Genomic DNA, 21,611 nt, shown 5'->3' on the forward strand with positions numbered 1-21,611 from the left:
CTTGTTCTGCTATACATCGAAAATGCTCATAACAAGATGAGCTGGGAAAAAGTTTGTTTGATTCAGCGTCACTTCCAAGTGGAAAACAACTCGACTGATCAAAGCTCCCTGCTTTACACATTTCATTATATTGTGTTTCCCGTCAACATATTAAATAATCCGGTATTTACACTGAGGTTTCATTTGAGATTTCTTTTCTCTTTCTCACAAAACAACCTCTAATCAGCATCTACAGCACAAATATACAGAGTCTCATATTCCGGCTCTGATTTGGGTCATACGGATATTTATTTTAGTCATGAATGCTGCCATGTGAAGAGATGAGTGATTTAAAAACCCTGCTCAAACAAATCTAGAATGAATTGTTTTGCAAATGTAGAACAGTATTCGGTAACATTGTTTACTTAGATATTTATGTCAAACATGCAAAATATGTTGTTGAAATGTATATATTGATTACACTGTACAACAGAGGTATTAGTTAACGAATGACAAAATGTTTGTTTTAAAGTTGAGAAATGTTTTAAACATTGAAAAATACTGATTCTTGTTATTCTCAAATTATTTACTTTGTTTTTTAAATACTTTATTTAACCTGGAAAGACCATTTTATTTCAACGTTTCAACATTCAACCTTATTTCTTGACAGCAAAAACAGCGCACATAAAACCATTTTTCACATTATAAAAAGAACAAAGATAATTGACATTTTAATAACGAGTCCAACAAACTGCAAACAAAATAATTCAACCAAAGATTTGTTTGGTTGATTTATCCTTCCACTTGAAGGATTCAAGTGGAAAAAATGTGCTAGACTGCTGCGAGGTAAAGTTTTAGAAGCTATTTTGTTTCTAATTGTAGTTCTTGTCAGAACAGCTTGTTTGTTCAGCTGTCAATGCTTTTCATCAGGAATGCAATTAACCAAGTGTACCGAATATCTTCATTTTCTTCAGAACAATATATCTGAAAGACTAAACTGCAAATGGCACAAATGTATTTCTTTTACTCTTTGTTTTCTCATCTCCTTGAATGTCTKTTTTGTTTTGTTTGAGGTTTTTCAACCTTTTTTTCTGTCATCAGAAACAGAATTGGATTTTCAGTCACAGCCAAACCTTGAGTCTGATTTTATACAATTATATACAACCACTTTTAACTTGATTTTATTTCATATCCTGTCCATCATTTCAGTTGTTCCTCACAAGGCTGCAGGGAGCTGTTGCCTATACCTCCAGCGGCCATTGGATAACAAGTGATGTAGAGGAGAAGTTAGAGTAATCAATAAACCTAACGTCCATATTTCAGGTCTGTAGGAGGAAATCAGAGAACCTGAAGAGAAGAAATCCAAATGCCATGATCCATTCTGGGATTTGAACCCAGGATTTCTTACTGCAAAGTAACGGTGCTGCCAACTGTTCCTACGTTCCTATATTTCATATCACTTAATTATCAAATAAATAACTCAAAATTGGAATAAGTTAGAATAAAACAACTTCAATCAAATGTTTTCATTGATATTTTGACGCCAATAAGCTGTGTTGCATAGTGTCAAGAGGACAGAATAGATGATATTGTTCGTAAATATGTTGAATTAGTTGTGCTGATAGGCTACACTTAGGCACAGCTTTATTTCGGTTTCGTCACACACAAATAACAAAGCTTCCTCCTACCATCCCAAAATGTTCAAGTTTATTTTTTCTAAATCTTCCCCAGGTGTGAGTGTTTGTGAACAGGTATGAGTGAGTGATTGTATGGGTTTTCAGAGAGGTCTTGTCTGTGTCCACGGAGTCCTGTGATGAACTGGGTGAATCCCACCTTTCCCTTGTTGACTCCTGCCACCCATCTGTCAAAACACCCTGCAGGAACTAAGTGGGCAAAGGAAACAGAGGGATGTGCTAATGAAAAATGAGCAGGAACAGCAACAAATACGTTGCACCTGCAAATAGGAAATTTACTTTGGCCTTGTGCTGTTTAGGCATGAAATCAACTGATGAGTCAAGTCATAATGGGTGTCTGCACCTGTTAATCTTTCACCTCCTGTTGGATGCATCATTGTTTCACCAAAGCACATAAAGAGTGACATTAGATTTAAACTTCCTTGTTACACAGGGTTTCCACACATCCTTAAGAGTCTGAAGTTCATCTAAACAAAAAAGAAAAGCCTTGAAATGTCTGATATCCATTAGAACCCACGCCAGTTGGCCTTTCATCTGTTAATCATAGGTCTGATGTTTTGTGGCAGAAGGACTTTTCCATCTTGTATATTCTATGTAGTTTATTTTTCAGTTGCATGAGAGCATCTGCATTGCATGCTGTGACTACCTCAAACTATTTGACCACTGGTAAGCGTAAATCTATTGTCAGTCTGCTGGACAGTCTGCTGGCTCACTTCTGCTGCCAACCCAAATCATGCTATATTCATTCTATGCAAAATAAATGTAAGATGTACAACTTAAATCTTACATTTCATTCATACTGGCCTTAAAAAAGGATTAAAATGTCTTAAATTTGAGTTGGTGAAAATTGCAGAAACTCTGTTTCACAGTTTTATTTACATTTATAAAGTGTAAATAAAATGTTCAACTACACCTGAACTTTAGTTGTTCCTTTTCCTGACAGGGATGTATAAATCCAGCTTTACAGAAAGGGGTTCTGCAAACTTTAAAACTGATGCTTATCCACCATTTTGAATTGTATTTGTCTTTGCTAAATCGTTCACCAGAAATAACATTTCCTGACCTAAAAGCCAGGCCTAACTGTTCTGACTCAATGGAGGGACACAAACAGGCGTCCGTGTAGGTCCAAGATGTTCTGAAAGAACTGCATCTACACGATGGGATGTGAAGGGGAAACAAAGAGCCGATCTGGGGGTGAAGGAGGAGAGGAAGAACCGATGAGAGAGTGGAAAAAGACATGCAGATGGACAGACAGATAGACGAGGATGATGAAGAGTGTGACGGAGATGGACTGACTCCTTCCAAGATAACAGATCGCCATGGCGACCCGTCTGTCAATCAGTCTGTCAGCCACATCCACTCTCTGCTCTGCCTCAGCTTGGACACACACAATGGACCCTCTGTGTGCCCATACGTGTGTGTCCATACTCTGGACTCAGTGAGCAGACCCCCCACCTCCTCCTCCTCCTCTGACCCATGTATAAGTGACACTGGAGACCCAGTGGCTCGTTACCCCCCAAAGGGACTTTGTGGTGACATGGGACCCTTTTTGGAAGTGCAGAAATGAGTGTGTCGGTCATGTGACTCTGTGAATTAAACTTTTTCTTCCACACGATTTGGAAAACTGAACTTAATCTTACATCAAGTTGCAATTATTCAGAAGAAATTGGAACAAAAATGATTCAAACGTTTGGGATAGTGAACAGAAAGTGAAAATGAGGGACGATAAACAGCAGCAAGTCAGTTGCGCTGAAAAAAAAATAGCCAAAATGAAAACCGAAGCATTTTACCTGAGAAAACAGAACAAGAGAAACGCAGAAGAAAATAGGTAAAACTTAAAAGAAGCCTGATCAGGGTGTGTGTAAGGTTATGAGGGGATGTAGTGTCTATGTGTGTCGAGGAAAAGGAGAGAGTGGGGGCTTGATATGTAAGCGTGTGGAGTGGAGGGGTTAAAGTAGAGATGAAAGGGCAGCCATTACCTGCTGATGACTGATATCATTCAGCAGGACTTTGCTGATGTCTGCCTGATAACACAGAGGACAGGAGAACCTCCCGCAACCAACCAGGAGACAGACAGTAGCCGAGGTTTATGATACACATGAAGTATCAGAGGTTGGAGTAAAAAAGGTGAATTTGGGTTGTTATTCTGTGAGCTTTCTAAATGTTAAGACGGATGTTGCCTTGCAAAAGTACGGATAACAGAATTATCAAGTGAAACATTCATGTCAATAAAAAAAAAGAAAATCTGAAGAATGGTGTGCATTTGTATTCAAAAATAATTCCGCTGCATTTAATAGAGATGGGCAATTGATTCAAAATATCAATAATATCGATACCATGTCAGCATCAGTATTGGATCGATACTTTAGTTCTACAGCTTGAAATGTTGTTTAAATTTTGTATTGTAGTTTTTCAACTCTACCTCAAAAATTATTTAGGTTTGATTTGCTTTCAAATGATCATTTTATTGTGCTTTGTCTATGTAGTAAAAATGCATGGATGTCATGTTAATACCTTACTAAAGTATTTTGTAGACACATATAAACTCTGTCCAAATTCTGTCATACGCCTGGACAAATGATTAAAAGAAAAAAAAATACAAAAACACCTAAAGGCTCCTTGATATCAGATCGATATCAAATTATGCAGCATTGCACACCTCTAGCTTTTAAATAAAATCCTATGCAAATCACGAAATTAATTAATATAGAGTTTATCTGTGAATGGATTAATTTTACATAAATACAGCTGTTCTTTGAAGGTTTTGGACATTTACCAGGGAAGACTAATGAACAAACAACAGCAGGGATAAAGCTGCAGAGAGGTATATAGCAGGGTTAGGCTATAAAACAAATCAACAACAGCAGCGAACTAAGAAAGATATGGACCTCCACTTAAAATAACGGTCAGGCGAGAAGAGTATTGATCAGAGAAGCAGCCAAGTAGCCCATGGTAACTGGAAAAACTGCAGAACTCCACAAATCAAGTGGGAGAATCTTAACAGGACAACTATTAATCTTTGACTTTATGGCTATATGTCAAAAAGAAAACTACAGCTGAATGAAAACCATAAGAAGTAAGATAAGATATGTAGGGAAACCAGCAAACTGATGATGATGATCCAAGATTCCAGCCTTCAAAAACAAAACCACATGTGTGATAGAAAATTAGCACTGCTAACCTAGAAAGAGGTTAGAAAGGTGGTGGTAGCATCATGCTGCAGAGATGCTTTTCTTCAACAGGGTCAGTGAACCTGGTGAACAAACGTTAATGGAGATTAACAAGGTAATCCCAGAAGAAAACCTGTTTGAGGCTGCAGAATGCTTAAATCTGTTACAGAGACTCACCTTCCACTGGGGATCTTATCAAAATGGAGAAAGGTCTAGTAAAAGACCAGAGTTAAATCCAAAAGCCTCAACAATTTTACAAAGAGGAATAGACAAATATTTCAGTCTGAGTAAAGGTAGTAGAAACATACCTCAGAGTGCATAAATGCAGGGAAAGGTGGTTTTCCCAAGTATTCGCTCAGTTGAACTGAAGACAAATGCATACAAGGTCTATCTGAAATTAAACATGCTGAAGTCTAAGTGGGGTCTAAAACTTTACAATGGCACTTTATAAAAGATAACCAGGTAATCTGGATTAATTTAAGATGCTGTGACTTAAAATATTAACGCAACAGAAGTGTCATGTTTCCAGTGTGACTGTCACAACCGTAACATAGTCTCCAAATGCAGCAGCAGTCAATACGCCAAGTCTGCACAGGACTGTTTTACCTCTGACACAATCTGTGCTGAACTCCGTTTCTCACACGTCTTCTGCACAATCTGTTGGCTTGGCCAGCGTGTGACTCCGTCAGCTGAATGCACTTAGATGATAACTAAACATGCAGATTCTCAAAGTAAACAGCAAATTTCTCCTCCTGATTTGTATGGAAGCTGTCAAACAAAGCTGTGGTAACATTTCCACTGTCAGCTGAGAAAAATGCAGCTCAAACTGTTAATTTAGCGGTTCCCGAAATTTAGATCCGGACCCAGCTGTTGCTTGTCAAGACACAATGTGCTGGAGATGATGGGAGAAATGATCACAAATGAAAAATTGTTGCCTGAGGCATGTTTTCTTAAAGATCGCTGAGGTTGTTTGTCATGTCATTATGTCTCTGTTCAGTTTATTTATTAGGACATAAGTAAATATCTGCACATTTTGACTAGAGACGGCAGGGGATTAATATTTCTGCTGCTGTGTGTCAGAAGAAAACTGCTGATCTAAGTAAATGGAAATAATTTTTCCAAGTTTCAGGATTAATAAACAAATCTTTTTGATTAAAACAATTTGTACACTTAACGGCAATGATATCATCTATAAATTAGTAACACCTTCTGATGACTTCCAAATTTCCATTACGCCACGAAAACAAAATGTTTCCTTCTGTCTAAATAATGCATAAAGGGACGAAAAGTAAAAAGTGAAAAGATGTTCACTGGTGTCTGAATCTGGATAAAAGTTGTTGGCTTTGTTCATTTTGAGCAAATTAAACAAGCTAGCCAAAACTGACCGTCACCGTCTTTATTTTGGCTGCATTAAGACAGCAGCTATGAGCTAAGAAAAGTCATATGTCCACACAACTTCCCCACTCACCTGTTCAATTGGCCAAACACATGGCAGCAACCCAATTCATTTAGGCCTCTATCTGTGGAGAATACAACCTGCTGAAGTTCAAACTGAATATCAGAGTAGACAAAACCGGAGATTTAGTTGATTTGATCTACTGAGATCTCTGATTAAAGGACTAAATATCTGGTGAGCTGCAGTTCAGTGGATGAAGATACTTCTGATTAATGTCAGAGGTAACAAAGGCAATAATAGCTGAAATAATCATTTTCACAACTCCTTACAACTTAGAAATCCCATCTGTGAATGAATAAGATGTTGAACATAAAAGCAGATGAGCTACAGTAGCAGAAAACCAAACATCCTTTGGATCTTTTAGATAAAGTAAGTTTTATTTAAACTCCACAGCTACTTGGTTGTTGTTTCTGATCATATGTACATTCTTCTTCTGAGGGTTACTTTCACCAGGACAATACATCATGTCACAAAGCTACAATCATCTCACAATCACTATCATGACCCAATTCCAATGGATCCAAAAACAAGAACCAGATCATAGTGCAGGGCATTCTGGGTAAATACAACCAAAGCCAACGCAAAAGTCTACTGTTAGTGGGAGAAATGGCTTATGGTCTTTTTCAAAAAAAGAAATCCTACAACTGCTAAAATCTGACGCCACGCCATTTTTGTTTATGAAGAAGGAAGTTGCACTCGGTGTCTCCTTCATGTCGTTTCCTTCAGTAATTATAGATGCAGTACCACCACATTTGAGGGGGTGAACAGCTTTTTCAAAATGTTTAGTACGTTTGACGCAGTGCAGTGAGAAAGCAAACAGCACCAGCTGAAAATGAAACAAATGGTGCAATTTTGGGTCCCAATTGAACCGAGTTTATCGGATTATCAGGTGTGAAAACATCTTGACTTGTTGTGGAAGTCAGAGCTCAGATCTGGAAATGGATTGGGGGATTCATCAAACACACCCCTCAGCATCACACCTCCTCACTTCCTGCAGGATAAACTCAGGTCAGGTAACGGCCAAAACTTTTCATTCAGCCAAAAATAAAGCAGTGACCAGAAAAGCCTCTCTGGTCCATTCTCATCCTCGGAAACAAAGAGCTCTACAGCAGTAATGGGGGATGTGGGGTCAAAGAGCATATGTTCCGGGAAAGAGTTGTCTCCCAACATTTTGTTGGTCTGTTTTAACAACTGCACCAAGCCAGGATAATGGGCACGCCTAGTATAAAGAAACAATACCCACTTTGTGTTTCACTGCAAGGAAAAGCTGCATCATGACATTTGATTTTGTTTTAAATTACAAGCTGCTTACTGATGCAATTTGATGCCAGAGTTTACCATCTAATCAAATCATTCAAAGCAAGCGCTGATCTGTCACGAAAGACCAGCTGAAACGATCCTGCTACTGTTGCAATCTTTTGATAAAATGATCGACTCTGCAAATATCCCTATCAGTGCAAAAGGAGTTCAAAAGGAGTTCAGCTGGAACGGAAACACCAAGTTATACATTAAAGAGACCAGAACAAACAGAGGAGGATTGATAACTTGGCATTCATTAATGTGAGCAGAGAAGAAAATGGGTTCCTACCAGGCAGACGCAGGTGATGCAGGGGTTGTCTGTGATGTTGGGGATGTGCAGGACTTCTCCTTCATTGTCACAGCTGGCTTCAGTGCCTGTGAAGGACAGAATAGTGAGAAGCATTCCTAATTCAAGTGTTAGAAATGCTCCTCACTACAGAACAATACAGAGATTGTTCTGTAATTTCTATTTCTTCACTTATCCAGATAAGAATCTATTGATAATGCCAAGAGAATGTGACATTATCATCCCAGAACTGTTTTAAAAACTCTGTAAATTTGTTCAACTTTCCTCCATTGTATTCATTCATCTGTCCAGGTAAAAGCAGTGACATTTGAACCCAGGTCTTAAAAGCACAACTCAGTCACTTTGTTACGAGTGCAGATGTAACCTGAACCAACGAGGGGAAACGACTCCAAACACATGGGTTTATGGGTTGAAGCATACAGATGTCAACGTCTCAGAGCGCAGAAATCTGCTCCAGACTGACTGCTCTGATGTTTACTCATGCGTCTGATCTGCTTTATTCAGACCTACACCCCCCCCACGGTGACAGAGATGGGAAAAATATTATTGGATGGAAACGAGATGATGCATAGCCACAGATGTGGAAGTGATATAAAGATGTGGCTGCAGCTTTGTTCTTGTTAAGCCAAGGTTTCCAGGGAAAGATTATACAGCATCTGAACCGAACGATGAGAGGCCAATTTGCTGCTGAGACTACTCAAAGAAATCAACTGCACAGATCTGGATGACTGCTGAATCACAACTTACTGATAATTAAAAGTCATCCACGTCATAAAACTGCAATTGGATGGAGGTAATTTATAAAGATGGACGATTGCATGCGATAAATGTATAGACTGCATATTTATTTATTTTTCTGCTTTTATACACTTGCATATCCATTTGTAGTCATGCTGTCACTCAGGTTGTCGCTGCTGATTGAAACTTTAACAGTTTGACATACATACATTGTGCAGCAACTAGAAAATGCAGCACATTTGTTCAAAGCTCATATTTAAATTTGATGTTTGACATTGGCACGGATGACAGAACTTAAAACACTTGGCACATTTATTGGCACAGTTGGTGAAAAATATGTTGGAAAAAAATGTGCTTTCATGTTTTCCCCAGACATGTATAGACAATAATCTATGTAAAACAAAAAAATCACTTGTGCCTTATTAAATATACTCCTATTCATCCAATAAAATGCATATACCTAAAGCAGATTGCTTAGTAGCTTTTAATTCCTTGTTTCCCACAAACAGGTTTTTTTTTTCTTTAAATACCAGAACATTTTAAAACAAAAATCTGGAGGTATTTACAGTAAAAAAAAAAAAAACACACTGGGTTACCACTGGTTCTTTAAGCAGGAAAATAATCAAAAACGTGTGGCCAAATAAACTCAAATGGTTCACCAGACACAAAATGTACAATTTTCTATGGTCACCTCAGTTCCAGACTGAAAATTTAAAACAGGAATGTCCAGCTCTATTCCCCAACAGCTGTCATCCTGCAACTTTTAGATGCATCCCTGCTCCAACATACCTGAATCAAATGAATGACTCACTACCAGTTCTCTGCAGAGGTGAATGACAGATGAGGTAATTCAATCATTCAATAAAAGTTTGTTGGAGAAGGAATACGTCCAAAAGTGGCAGGACAGTAGTTCTTGAAAACTAGAGTTGGACACCCACGATCAGATTGTCTCAACAGAAGTGGCCAAAGCCTTGTGAAATGTTATAGGAGAACACAAAGTCCTCTGGAAATGAGGAAAGAGAGGGCTGTACAAAGTTTTAACAGCAGGGGTGCCAATGAGTGTGGCACCACTAATTCTGGTGAAAACAATTATTTACTTAAATTCAATCCCCCTCCCCGACTAAACATATTCTCTCAAATAAAAGTTGATGCTCCCTACTTTTCCAGTGTGAAATCCTGCTACTGCAATAAAATATTTAGTATTTTAAAGATTTTTATACACTTTTCACCCATGAGACCAATAAGAGTGGAAGTTGCTGTAAATGATGTTTAACTTTAGTGGCAGTTTTGACCAAATTGTCCTCTCTGGGGAATCTATGTAGAATAAAAGCCAATAATTCCCATTGTGATTCGTGTAAACATCTGATTCTGAATCACGCAGCCAATGCAATCAAACTGTTGTGTTTTCAAGAGGCTTCCATCACTTTGACTCCCTGATGTAAAACCTTCATTCCCAGTTCGCAATAAATGACTTCAGTTTGCATAAGGGCTGTGTATTAATATTGATTTTGCGATATATATCAATATTTTCTTTCCTAGAAAAAAATCGATATTCATCCGCAAGTATCGTAACATCCAACTGTCACCTTGCTCACTCACTGCTTGCTTCACCGGTTTGTACAGTTTGTACTGTTTCAATTAAAAGAAGCATGTTTTCTCACCACTTCTTTAATTCATTTTGTTCAGCCGTCGACTTTAAGTCTGTGTCCAACCAGAGCCAGGTAGTTGGTGCTTTTAATCAGTTTTCAGTTAAATTAATTCAATCCAACTCTATAACAGTCACAAAATGTCACCAAAATCACTCTGTCCCTCTAAAATCTTTCAGAAAATCGCAAAGGTGCATTGAATTGTATTGTTTGCTGAATATCGCAATATATATCGTATTGTGAGCAGAATATCATGTATAGTATTGTATCGTGAGATTATTGTATCAATACAGCCCTAGTTTGCATCGCTGCTTCTTATGTAGGAGATTAACAGAGTCTCCATCAAGAAAGCTTACAGTTAATCCGAGATCTACTTACAGAGTGATGAAAATCACAATATTCTCCAGGAAGTCATGCTGCTACATAGACACTGTAAGGTTAAAACATTTTGAGCAACACCGGGTCATTTCTTTTTATCTTTGCGCTGTAACCTCTGACCTGATGTCTCTTCAGCTTGAGTAAATTATGATAGATCAGGAGTTAACCATTTCCTGAACCCACATCCCAAACTAAAGCAATGTGTACATAGTTTGAGTCGGACCGATATTCAGCATTTAAAGGGGAGATTTTCAGGTCATTCACTGATCTGTGACTGCAATAAACAAAATGTATGGCAATCAGACGATGTGGTCTGTTCACATTAACAATACTGATTAAAAACTGGACCTTACGTAACAGCTGTACGTGTTTTCTATCATCCGTAGTGGAGGGATTCCTGTAGTAACGAGTCGTGCTGTCTGACTTCGGCAGTAAAATCCAGCCTGTGGATTCGGGCAGAGCAGACAAACCCTGCCGACTCCACCACCACTGTAAAATTTACAACCTTCGAGCATAATTAAAATTGCTGGGTTGTAAGTGTTAGGGGGGGTAAACGAGGGCGGGGAGGCACTGGGGATCCGTCTGGGACCCAAAAACTCTTAGCGTCTTGTTATTCAGCTGTTGTGTTTGTCTTTTTCTCACAGATTTCTGCAAAGGTTACGCTGATTTTACCTCAGACCTATACGCTCATCAAGCTGAGCAAATTATTTACATTCTCTGACCTTTATTTAACCAGGACATCAATAAAGATTAAAATCTCCTTCTTACATTAAACTGAAACTACCTCGAGCAGAACAGAAAAAAGAACCAAAGATGGCAGAAAATAATGGGATAATGCTAATTACTTAAAAATATAACCTTTCTTCACTGGTTGCTCATAAAGGGGGTGTTGATCTTATTTCAACTGCTCCTTTTTTCTACATCCCACTGAGGCGCTTAAACTTGTTAAAGAAGGGAATCTGAAAAAGGAATCGACTGAGGAAACTAAATGAACTACAGGTGGGAGAATTTAACCCTTCACTTCTGGTGGGTAAAGAAAACCACATAAAAACATATTTTTCAAGGGGAAGAATTCAGACAGTTGTAAGGAAAAAATAATGAGAACAAGAGGCCATCACCTCAGTTAACATATAGATATGCGCTGCTTTTTCAACACATATGAGCAAAACCAGTTTTGTGACCAGTTTTAGGTTGCTGCTTTTGAGACTTACGAATAAAGGATTAAAATTTGTACAGTTCTATTTAGAATCTCCAGCATTTTAATGTTTCATTGCACAAGTCAAACGTTACATTTTGCGGTCAATCTCTGGTTTCAGGATGTTTTCATACAATAGTGTTGAACTCCAAATAACTCAAAGTTGTTGATTTTTAACAGATTAATGCATTAATAATCTTTTAAACTTTATTTGAGGCGTTGGGGTAAATTTCACCAATTTAGTTGTGCAAACAGTTGGATTTAAATTATTCATTCAGGTGCTCTGTTGTGAAGTGCATTTAGACCAGACATGTTGTACTTTTGATCACAAAACAATCCTGCAGAGAAAAGAATGACCTTCATTTCCACCTGCTGCGCTGCCACGCTGTTTAAGTGTACCATGATAAACTGCTCCAGGTCTCGTTGGGCCGAGGTTGGGTCTACTTTTTGTCATTTGGTAACTGTAAATCTCAGCAAACAATAGAGAACTCTGAGGTTCCCCAGGGCTCTATTCTTAGACTCCTTCTACTTAACATCTGTTGCTCAGATTATGTTTCTCTTGCTGCATTTCTATGCTGATGAGACACAAATTGATATTTTTGAGACTGCGTATGACCGCAGTACCTTACAGTCTCTGAACCAGTTTGTCTAAATAATCAAGGAGTGAATGGGCAAGGAATCCCACCAGCTTTATGAAAACACAGAAGGTATCGTTTTACAGCCCAAAAGTATAAGAAACACAGGTATCAGTGATGCTAAAAAAAAAATCAACCCCACAACACATATAACAACCTTGGTGTCATTACGGACTCAAACTTGAATTCTAACAATCACATAAAATCTCAATGTTTTTCTGTCAGCACAGGATGCAAAAAACTTGTGCATAATTCTGTGTTTGGCAAGTTATATTTTTATGAAGGTGTCTCTAACAAATAAAGAAATAGTATAAATAGCATAAGGAGTTAATGAGGCAGGTGCAGCTCATAAATCCCTGGCCAACATTAGGAAAATGGATCCTAAAGAACTGGTTTCCTGTTCATAAAATGATAGATTTCAAAATGATTTTAATGATCTTAAGGTTGCGGAAATGATAATTCAGAGATGTTGGTCAAGTATGATCAATTTTGACCCTTCAGCTCATCTGAGTGATAATCATTCAGGGTTCCCAGGACCAGAAATAAAACTCCTCAGTCTTGGAACCAGAAAACCTGATATGTGCAGAAAGTGTTGCCTGCTTTAAATCACATTTTTATTTATCTGCCCAAATTTTAATTGTTTTTGCTTTGCTTATGTTTCATATTTCTTTTTCCCCCCCTTTTTTTTATTACTTGACTTTTAATGATCTACGAATGAATGATGCTAAGCAAAAACTTCCTACCCTGCCTTCTATGAGGATTTCTGCTGATAATACAGATATATTTGAGATGGGAGAAGAAGAAATCTGTTCATCTGATTCAGATAGACTGTTAGGTTTGCCAACGAAGGCCCATCTGATGCATATTTTACCCTCATCTTCATGTGTTGGAGTCAGACAGAGGGATAGCTGCCAAAATATGGAGGACACATAAAAATTATTATCGAGTTTGGATCTCGGAAGCCCTAAGTTGGTCCCGACAGCTTCTGGTCTTTATATCCTTGGAATTAAAACACATCAACTAAGCCAGATTGAGTTTTGGAAACCAGAAGAAAAATAACTAAATGAATCTGCAGGATTTTCAGATCATTAAAAGCTGCAGAGACGCGCAAGTCCTATCAGTCGTGAAGCTGTCAAGAATCCCGCAACACTTCATCAATTTTTCATCCACTCTGCATCTCACTCTCTAAAACCTCTGCAGTGCTGCAAAAACGTGGATGTCAGACGAAGAGCAAGCGTTCAACAAAAACAGAGACGCAGGAAAGTCTTGAGGATGAAGGACAGAAAAGCGGTTCAATCTTCACAGCCTGTTTTTAACTAAAAAACGATGTAATTAGAACTCTCCAAGTGGCACAAACCATCATTTCAGCAAAGATCACAAGTTAACAGGGACCTTTTATCCTGAACATTGAAATTATTGAGTCTTTTTTTTTTTTTTAAGTTATTAAGTAAGTAGTACAGAAATGTTAATGTACGCGCGATGGAAGAGTGAAATAAAACACAAACTTCATTCCTTCCCCAGGACGCAGAGGGGATGATTTTGGAGAAGCTTCATAAGCTGGTGTCATCGTTCCTGATTCTCCGTGAAGTTCTAAGAATTCAATTATCTTGCAAAATTGTGATTCACACTTAAAGATTAAGACAACAAATTGGCTGTGTCTTACCGAATCAAACACCATGCGACTCTCTGTCATAAATAAACGTGTTCAACCAGGATCTTGTTTATGTGTTGATTGATTCCCATGGTGATCATGCGCCGACCTGCAGGCGAATGCCGAAAGATCGTACCCAGAACTTCGCCGCTAAATTACCGCTGATGAAAAACACCGAGAGGCAGCAGCGCGGCTCCGGGGTTGGTGCGCTGGAGGCAGCAGGAGCGCAGAGACGCGGCAGCAGACTAAATAACCAGCGGTTTGCAGGAGATTTTCTTACGCTCAGTGGGTGTTGTGATGTGTTATTATGAAGCCATTTGATCCCTTTAATCTTACCTGTAATTAGCGGAGAGGAAGAGCGGGGCGTTTGTAGAAGCCACAAAAAGCAGAGGAAAAACCTACAGGTGGACCGGGAGGAAGGGTTCAAGCAGAGGGGCGACATCATTGGTTTGCTCCAGGAAGACACGACCAAAAAGTTTGGATACACAAAAATATTCCAATAAAAAAGAAAAAAAACTAAGGATTAGAAGTCCACAAGAGTCTGTCTTGCAACCAGCAGAGAGACTCCCCAGTTTGTTAGCTTGCTCTGAAATGCGGAGCGACAATCAGACAGACGCGCGGTAATGACAGCGACATTAAAATGACAAAGACGCGCCTGCAGGCAGGAGACAGCGCGTCTGCACAGGTTCTGCAGGGGAAACTGGGTCCATTGTGAGATTAAAGTCATTTATGAGGAAAAGAACAGCCACAAATCCAGTTAATTAGTGTCCTTAGAGAAGCCGTGGAGCGCACTGAGCCTTAAAAATAGTAGTAGTGGGGAAAAACAATCTTAAATCTGAGGCGTCAATCCAAACATTCCGTTTTACGCACTGATGCTCGATGTTTGTCTGTTCAGGACTGCACGCAGCCTCCGTGTCTGCGCGGTGTTAAAAGCCGACCTGCTTCCACTCCTCCTCTGACATTAAAGCGGACCTCTGGTGTCGGAGCGCACCACGGAGCCAGAAAGTCCTGCCTCCTCTGCGCAGCCCGGGACCTCCCTCCCTCCCTCTGGCTTCCAGACCTCTGCGAACCTCCGTCAGACGCAGTCTGTGGTCCGCTGCTTCAGATCTGCAGCTCCACGCCTCAGTTTGTTTCTGCCGCCGAGTTTTTAATAATGACAGCGGATCCGCTTCTGTTCGCCAGCTACTGAACCTCTGCGCTAAAAGAAACTAAAAACTAAAACCGTATGGCTTCCAGAAATAAACAAAGTCCCCCCTATAAATATTTAGTGTTTTGATTAATATACATTTACATATTTTGAATTGCAATATTTACATAATGAGCTATATACAACAGCAAAGTAAAACTTGATATGTTGGTCAATTTTGCAAAAGAGGGACAGTATTTCAGTATTATAGGAATATATTCATTTCAGAATTTTTATGTAAATTATGATTACCCTAATCATTTCTTCAGCTAGGTGCCAGAATAAGAATTCGATTTTTTTGTATTACTTTATTTAAAGTTAGAATCTGAGATGCGCTTAGATTAATGTGCCCTGATATTGACGTCATGGTTTTGTAAGCTTCTGACAGGTTAGTTTACAATTTTTCAGTTAAATAAAAGGAACCAATTCATCACTTCCTGGTGTGCCATCATGGGAAAAAAACAACAAAATAAGCCAAGATATCAGAAAGAGAAAAATGCAGACAAGTGTTCACGTACCTTCAGATTTCTGAAAGAGCTACAGTTAATTATTCAAACAATTTTCTGCTGCAAATCTCTTCCAGCCATCATAATCTTCAGGAAGAAAACTGGTAATCTGCCCCACAAACAAATGCAAAAGGCCTTAGGAAAATGGTGGTTGGAGCAGGACATGTCATTCCACATTAAAACAAGTCCTGCTCTTACATGGGCTGGAAGGCGGCTCACTGAAGAAGAAGTCTGTGGTTCTTCCAAAAGTGAAAAACTGGAATACAGTGTGGAAATGTGACTTGAAGGAAGAGCTTTGATGTGATCTAATGACACTAAAATTGAAAATGTTCTGGCATTTAGAAAATAGAAATAATTTTTATAGCCGACTTAGGACAGCAAAAGTTTAGTGTGGTTTGAAGTTAGTAAGGACAAAAAAAAATGTGTGCTTCACCCATATTCTTGTAAAAATATTAACTTAAAGGGTTTTTTTTCTCCTTTTAAAGCTTTTTTTTATCATTAGAATTATTTTTGATCAGCTCTAATAGCAACATACTTATTAAAACTCCAATATAATTTTTGGATTTGTTGTACCAGCCCAAATGTTCTGTGGCCCCAGCTGACCAGCCTTCACCAAACTTTGTGTGGCCCCAGAAAAAGGAAGTGTGCAAACCCACTTCCAACAAGCTACTTACTAAGAGCATGTATTTCTGACTTGATTTCAAATATTCATGAACAGGTTGCTGCTTTGTTCAAAGAATTTTAATGATAAGGTAGAAATAATCATATGACTTGATAATAACATGCTTTTAACCTTACCAACAACTCTCCTGTCTCATTTCATGGTTTTATCCTCCACTGGCTGCTGTTCCAGTTGAAAGAAGTTTGATTTATTCCCATTTGGTTTGGCCACCTGTTCTTAGACCTCCATGTGTTTTCAAAGTCGTCTTTATGCTTCTATGGTCCTATTATTTTAAAATTTGATTTCAGCTTTGTTTAAAATAATCTAATTTGTGTTTGAAGTTCCTAAGAGTTTAAAGATATTAAGCATGTTGTTAATAACAGTGTGGGAGTTGGGAGGTGCTAGATTTTTGCTCTAGTTGTGAAATAAGGAATATATGTGGAAATTTGAAAACAAAACAGCTTTTAGAAGATTTCTGTTTTGTAGAGTTTTTAAATTTCAGTCAACATAGAATAAAATGCACTAAGCTCTATAAGTTCTTGTGTTGTTTCTGCATTTGACATGCATTACCTTAATAATGGGCGTCATATGTTTCTTGAAAATGTATGTCAGAAAATCAAGACCTGATCAACCAAAGCAGATTCATGCATCTTTCTTGTAGGTAGCCACTGAATTGATGGCTGCCAGTCCTTTATCACCTTCTCTCAACATGTTGCACCAATTTTATTTTTTAGTTTGCATCCAACATCCTGTTTAGTTGCTAATGATCGACATCTTGTGACTAGCTGCTGCTTCTCCGCATCAACAGGAAGAATCCGAGGTGGTCCAAGAATCTGATCCCACTCGCAGAATCTGTTGGACTCTTTTTCACTTTTGAGCTACATAGTGTCAGAAAGGGAAGTCAGAGTTTCTGTGTCATTGAACGGTGGAAGAATGAATGGACAGATGTTGCACCATTCACCCTGAATCATTAAATCTGAACTATGGACATGTTTCAGTTTCACTGCAATTGATTTAGCTAGTTTAGTCAACTGACTCCTTTTGATGTGGAGAAGCAGAGGCTTTACTTTGGTTTCCCTCCAGATGACGGAGCTCCTCACCTTTTCTCTAAGGCTGAGTCCAGCCATCCTGAGGAAGCTCATTTTACCCACCATCAGTTTAGTAATTTATTAATGGAGATTTTAGATTTCCCAAGAAACCGAAGTCTCATTTTTAGCCCAGTTAACATTTTTAATCTTCTTTGTTTGATCACAGATTGTAAACTATGCTCTTTTGTTTTTCTAACTAAACGGTGGTTTTAGTATTTTTAATCTACAACACATACTAGGGTCGTGGTAGATAGAAGAACAGGAGTAAACTTTTGCCAGAAACTCAGTTTCAAAAGTCAAACATTTTTGGCTTTTGAAAATCCAAATTTTCTTCTTGCAAATTTTTAACTGTTGAAGCTCAAACTTTTCCTCTTTATTTTTTATGTTTTAGAAAATTTTTTTGTATAATCTTGTTTAGTGGAAATGTACTCCTCCTTTTCTCCCTACGGTTGTACACCGTTGTACTGATCCGATCTCTGTCCCCCCAAAGAATTAATTGAAATGTTTCATTATCCAATGTTTCATTATTTTTCTTTGTTTTTAACAAATGGTTGAATAATTTTTAACAAAACTTCTGCCTGTTTCAGTCTTAGTTGCTTTTCTTCCTTAGATACAAATAAACTCAGCGTTTCTGAAACCGAGTTGCGTCTTTGCTTTGCCATAAAAATGCATATTATTCTGCTATGGTTATTTAAGGAATGAGAAGCTCCTGTTACTAATACTATTTTTGGCAAAGTTCACTATATTAATGTTATGAAACTGATCTTCCTCAATGGTCATGTCGCAGCAAAATATGAGACAGGCAATGTTACAAAGGCAAAAACACGGCATTGAGAGGAGATAGAGGGAAACTGACTGGCTGACAAAGCAAGAGGCTTCTCCAAACTCAACATGCTGTTTCACAATGCAAATTTAAGCACCGTGTTCTTATAAATCAGCAGGCTGGAGACAACATTTAAGTTGTTTCTGACACACAAGGCAGGCTGCCTGACTCTGCTGCCGTGTTTGTGTGCGTCTGGCCTCTTTAAAGTGAAACCCATCAGAAGCTCAGACGGGGAGGAAAAGCGAGTCTTCAAAGAAATAATTAGGACCCACCCAGCAGCTTTTAACTGAGTGTCAGTTGCTGCACGCTGGAAGCACCACAGGGCTGGCTGAGGTGTGAGTGTGTGAAGAAGAGACGGCTACAGGGAGGCTCAAAGGAAACTGGCTCTGTGATGTAAAGAGAAGAAAATGAAAGCTTACGTTTTAAGAAGAAAGAGACAATGTGAAGAAAGAAAACATAAGAAAAGCACCATGCCTTATGGCAAATGGGTTATAGGAATATTAACCACTAGATGGCAACAGAGAAAGGTTGGGGGATTTGACCTGATCTGACCACAAGCTTCTCACATGCTATGTAGCCAGAAAACTTTCACACATGGTCACATAAACGTGGAAGGATGAAAGAAGAGGGACACTAAATCCATGCCTGTGGATTCTGGGGTCAGTGACATGAATGTGGAAATATGTGTGGCAGAAAAACACTTGTTGTCTCTTGAAATGGAGATTTCACAATTGTTGAAAATATGACTAAACTTTCTGAGACAAGTCATCCAAAAAATGAGAAGAAAAACCATGATATAAAATGGAGTTCCACTTTTTTTTTTTACTTCTATTTTGTCCCAACTGTTTCTAAAACAACACAAGTACTTAAAAAACACACCCAGCCATTTTTAGAAATACATTACTGTTTTTTTGTGTCTGGAAAATGAGCCATTTCAAAAACCTTTCGATTGTTAAGCCACATTAGATCACCTAGCATCCCCAGCTGAGCTCAATTGATCAGCTGGTTTCACCACTGCAGGCAGGCGCTGTACAATGGCTGCTGTAAAAAGGGAAAGACGCGTGTTTTGTTGTTGACTTATCATTCAACAACCACTTGCTGCATTCTTGTGTTTTTCAAAGATGTACAGTTGTATAATTGCACTTCTGTTTGCAACCATTTTCACAGGCAAGTGTAAATGCTGAGTTGAGTCATTAGTAGCTTATTTAGAGTAAAAGTTACAAGAGACCCTAAAACAGCAAATTTTGAAAAGAGCTCAAAATAGGCAGAAGTGAGTAGACTCAAATCTCATGATCTAAGATTGATTTTGTGCAAAAAGTTTGATAAACGTGTTCTGTAGTCCACAGACCTTTCCTAACCTGTTCAAGGAAGCACATTTAAAGTAAATTACATTTGAGAAGTGGCAATTTTAAGACTATAGATTTGTAGGGAATGTTCCTTTTTGGGTTGTCTTAATCATGTGGGAATTACCTGAGGTCATGACACTTTGTAATGTTTCTACTGTCTGCAGACGGGAGCTGGAGCTCCCAGCGGCTCTGAGGCTAAAGCCCCCTGCAGCCGGTGGGACGCTGTAGGGGGGAGAAGTTGGACTGGCTCTTTAAACATTGGAACGTGAGTTTAAATTGAATTTCTAGTCATGGGTTCTGGCATCAGAAGAGTCCACAGAGTAAGGGAAGCACTTTCCCACAAAGAGTGAACATAAAGCTCAGAGTTGATTCATCCAACACAAACTTGGCTGCTACATTTTAAATAAAAGCTTCATGTGAACTCACAGTATGCAGACAGCTGCCACTAGGGCATCATTTGTCATTTTATATTAGAGTAAAGAATAAATGGAAGGCTCTTTAATCAGATTTAAAAACTAAATAAAAACACGAAATGCAGCTTTACAATTAATTTCTTTAGGTGGAGATGGAAAGTATGACTGTGAAAGGAAGATGCATTTAGAAACAAATATTTACTAGAGAACAATAAAAATGCACAAAAATATATAAAAAATTTGCTATGAAGCAGCAACTCTCTCTGTGCTCTACATTCATATTTAATAGACATCCACCTGCCTGTCTATTAAACATGCAACTGCATTAATCTATTAACACAGAAAGAAATGCTGTCTGCATTTGATCAGCTGACTGCATGTTGCTATTTCTATGGAAATTCTGCAAACACGTCAAAAATGTATTTGTAGCTTTCTCATGTATCATATTAGTGCTTTTGGCCAGTTTCCACATTGTAAATTAATTCCACTTCAGGACAAAAGTTAGTTATCTCAATTAGTTGAGTAATATGTCTGACTGGGTGAACATCCTCAGTCAGACAGAGTTGGGTGGAGCTACGCAATAAAAACAAATTGCATCATTTAACTGTTCACAGTTTACATCCCTGTAAGTGAGAAAATTTTAGATATTCAAGATGTTTATGGAGCTTTTTATGAATGACCTCTTATTTTCTCAACACACACCACCACCCTGGAAACTGGATATAAAGTGTAAATGAGCTTCGCAGAAGCTCAGACGCTTTGAGCGCGTAACCGTGCTGATTTGTCTGCTTCCATCAGAGGTCACGTCAAGATGTTTTCAAATTAATGTAGAACCTTTGGGATCTATCATACTGCGGGCTTTACAAGCTTTTTGCAGGGGCACGGCCCCAGACTTAATCTTTTGGCCCGTCTCCCTGCAGTCGGACAGAAGCCATGTATTTGCAGGAAAGGACGGTTCACAGGAAGGAAGCCAGGAATGCTTTTCTTTCAGGTTTCATGGGCCCAGAGGTCATGAAAGTCATACAGCACATAACTGACTTTTTAAAACCTCAGCTCAAGTAAGAAAAAGAAAAACAGTTAAATTGCTGCAGAGGGGAAGGGAAAGGGGGTTTCCCTCTGTGATTTTGAGAAAGCTCAGTTTTCAGATCGTTACCTCCAGCTCTGGACCGAGACTGGAAAGTGGGCAAAGTGTCTCACAAGCAATGTCCTCCTTACATCGAATGAACATGGAAAACACGTTCAGACTATTGATCCATTCAGGGCCATAACAATAATTTAATAACTAGTGATTTGATAAGCTGAAAAACTCCTTCAGATGATAACCTCACTGTTGTAAATCTCTCAGGAGTGTAACCGTAAAGCAGTAATAAAGAACTGAGTCGACAACATGTAAAATATCGAATAAATGGACCTGGAAAGGCACACCCCTACCTCAGGCTG

The 21,611-nt window shown here is 38.6% G+C and overlaps 1 protein-coding gene across 1 annotated transcript in view; it reads right to left on the reverse strand.

Annotated features, from left to right (window-relative positions):
* bmper (BMP binding endothelial regulator) overlaps positions 1 to 14,658 on the reverse strand; it is a 38,421-nt gene extending 23,763 nt beyond the window's left edge. Inside the window, exons 1-2 of the mRNA XM_008430846.1 lie at positions 14,485 to 14,658; positions 7,888 to 7,973 (exon numbers count right to left, since the gene is read on the reverse strand). Of these exons, the coding sequence (XP_008429068.1) occupies positions 7,888 to 7,973; positions 14,485 to 14,593 (195 nt within the window). The 5' untranslated portion in view covers positions 14,594 to 14,658. The remainder of the gene's footprint in view (positions 1 to 7,887; positions 7,974 to 14,484) is intronic.
* Between the last annotated feature and the right edge of the window lie 6,953 nt (positions 14,659 to 21,611).

This window comes from Poecilia reticulata, linkage group LG16, assembly GCF_000633615.1.
Source record: "Poecilia reticulata strain Guanapo linkage group LG16, Guppy_female_1.0+MT, whole genome shotgun sequence".
Classification (NCBI taxonomy): Eukaryota; Metazoa; Chordata; class Actinopteri; order Cyprinodontiformes; family Poeciliidae; genus Poecilia; species Poecilia reticulata.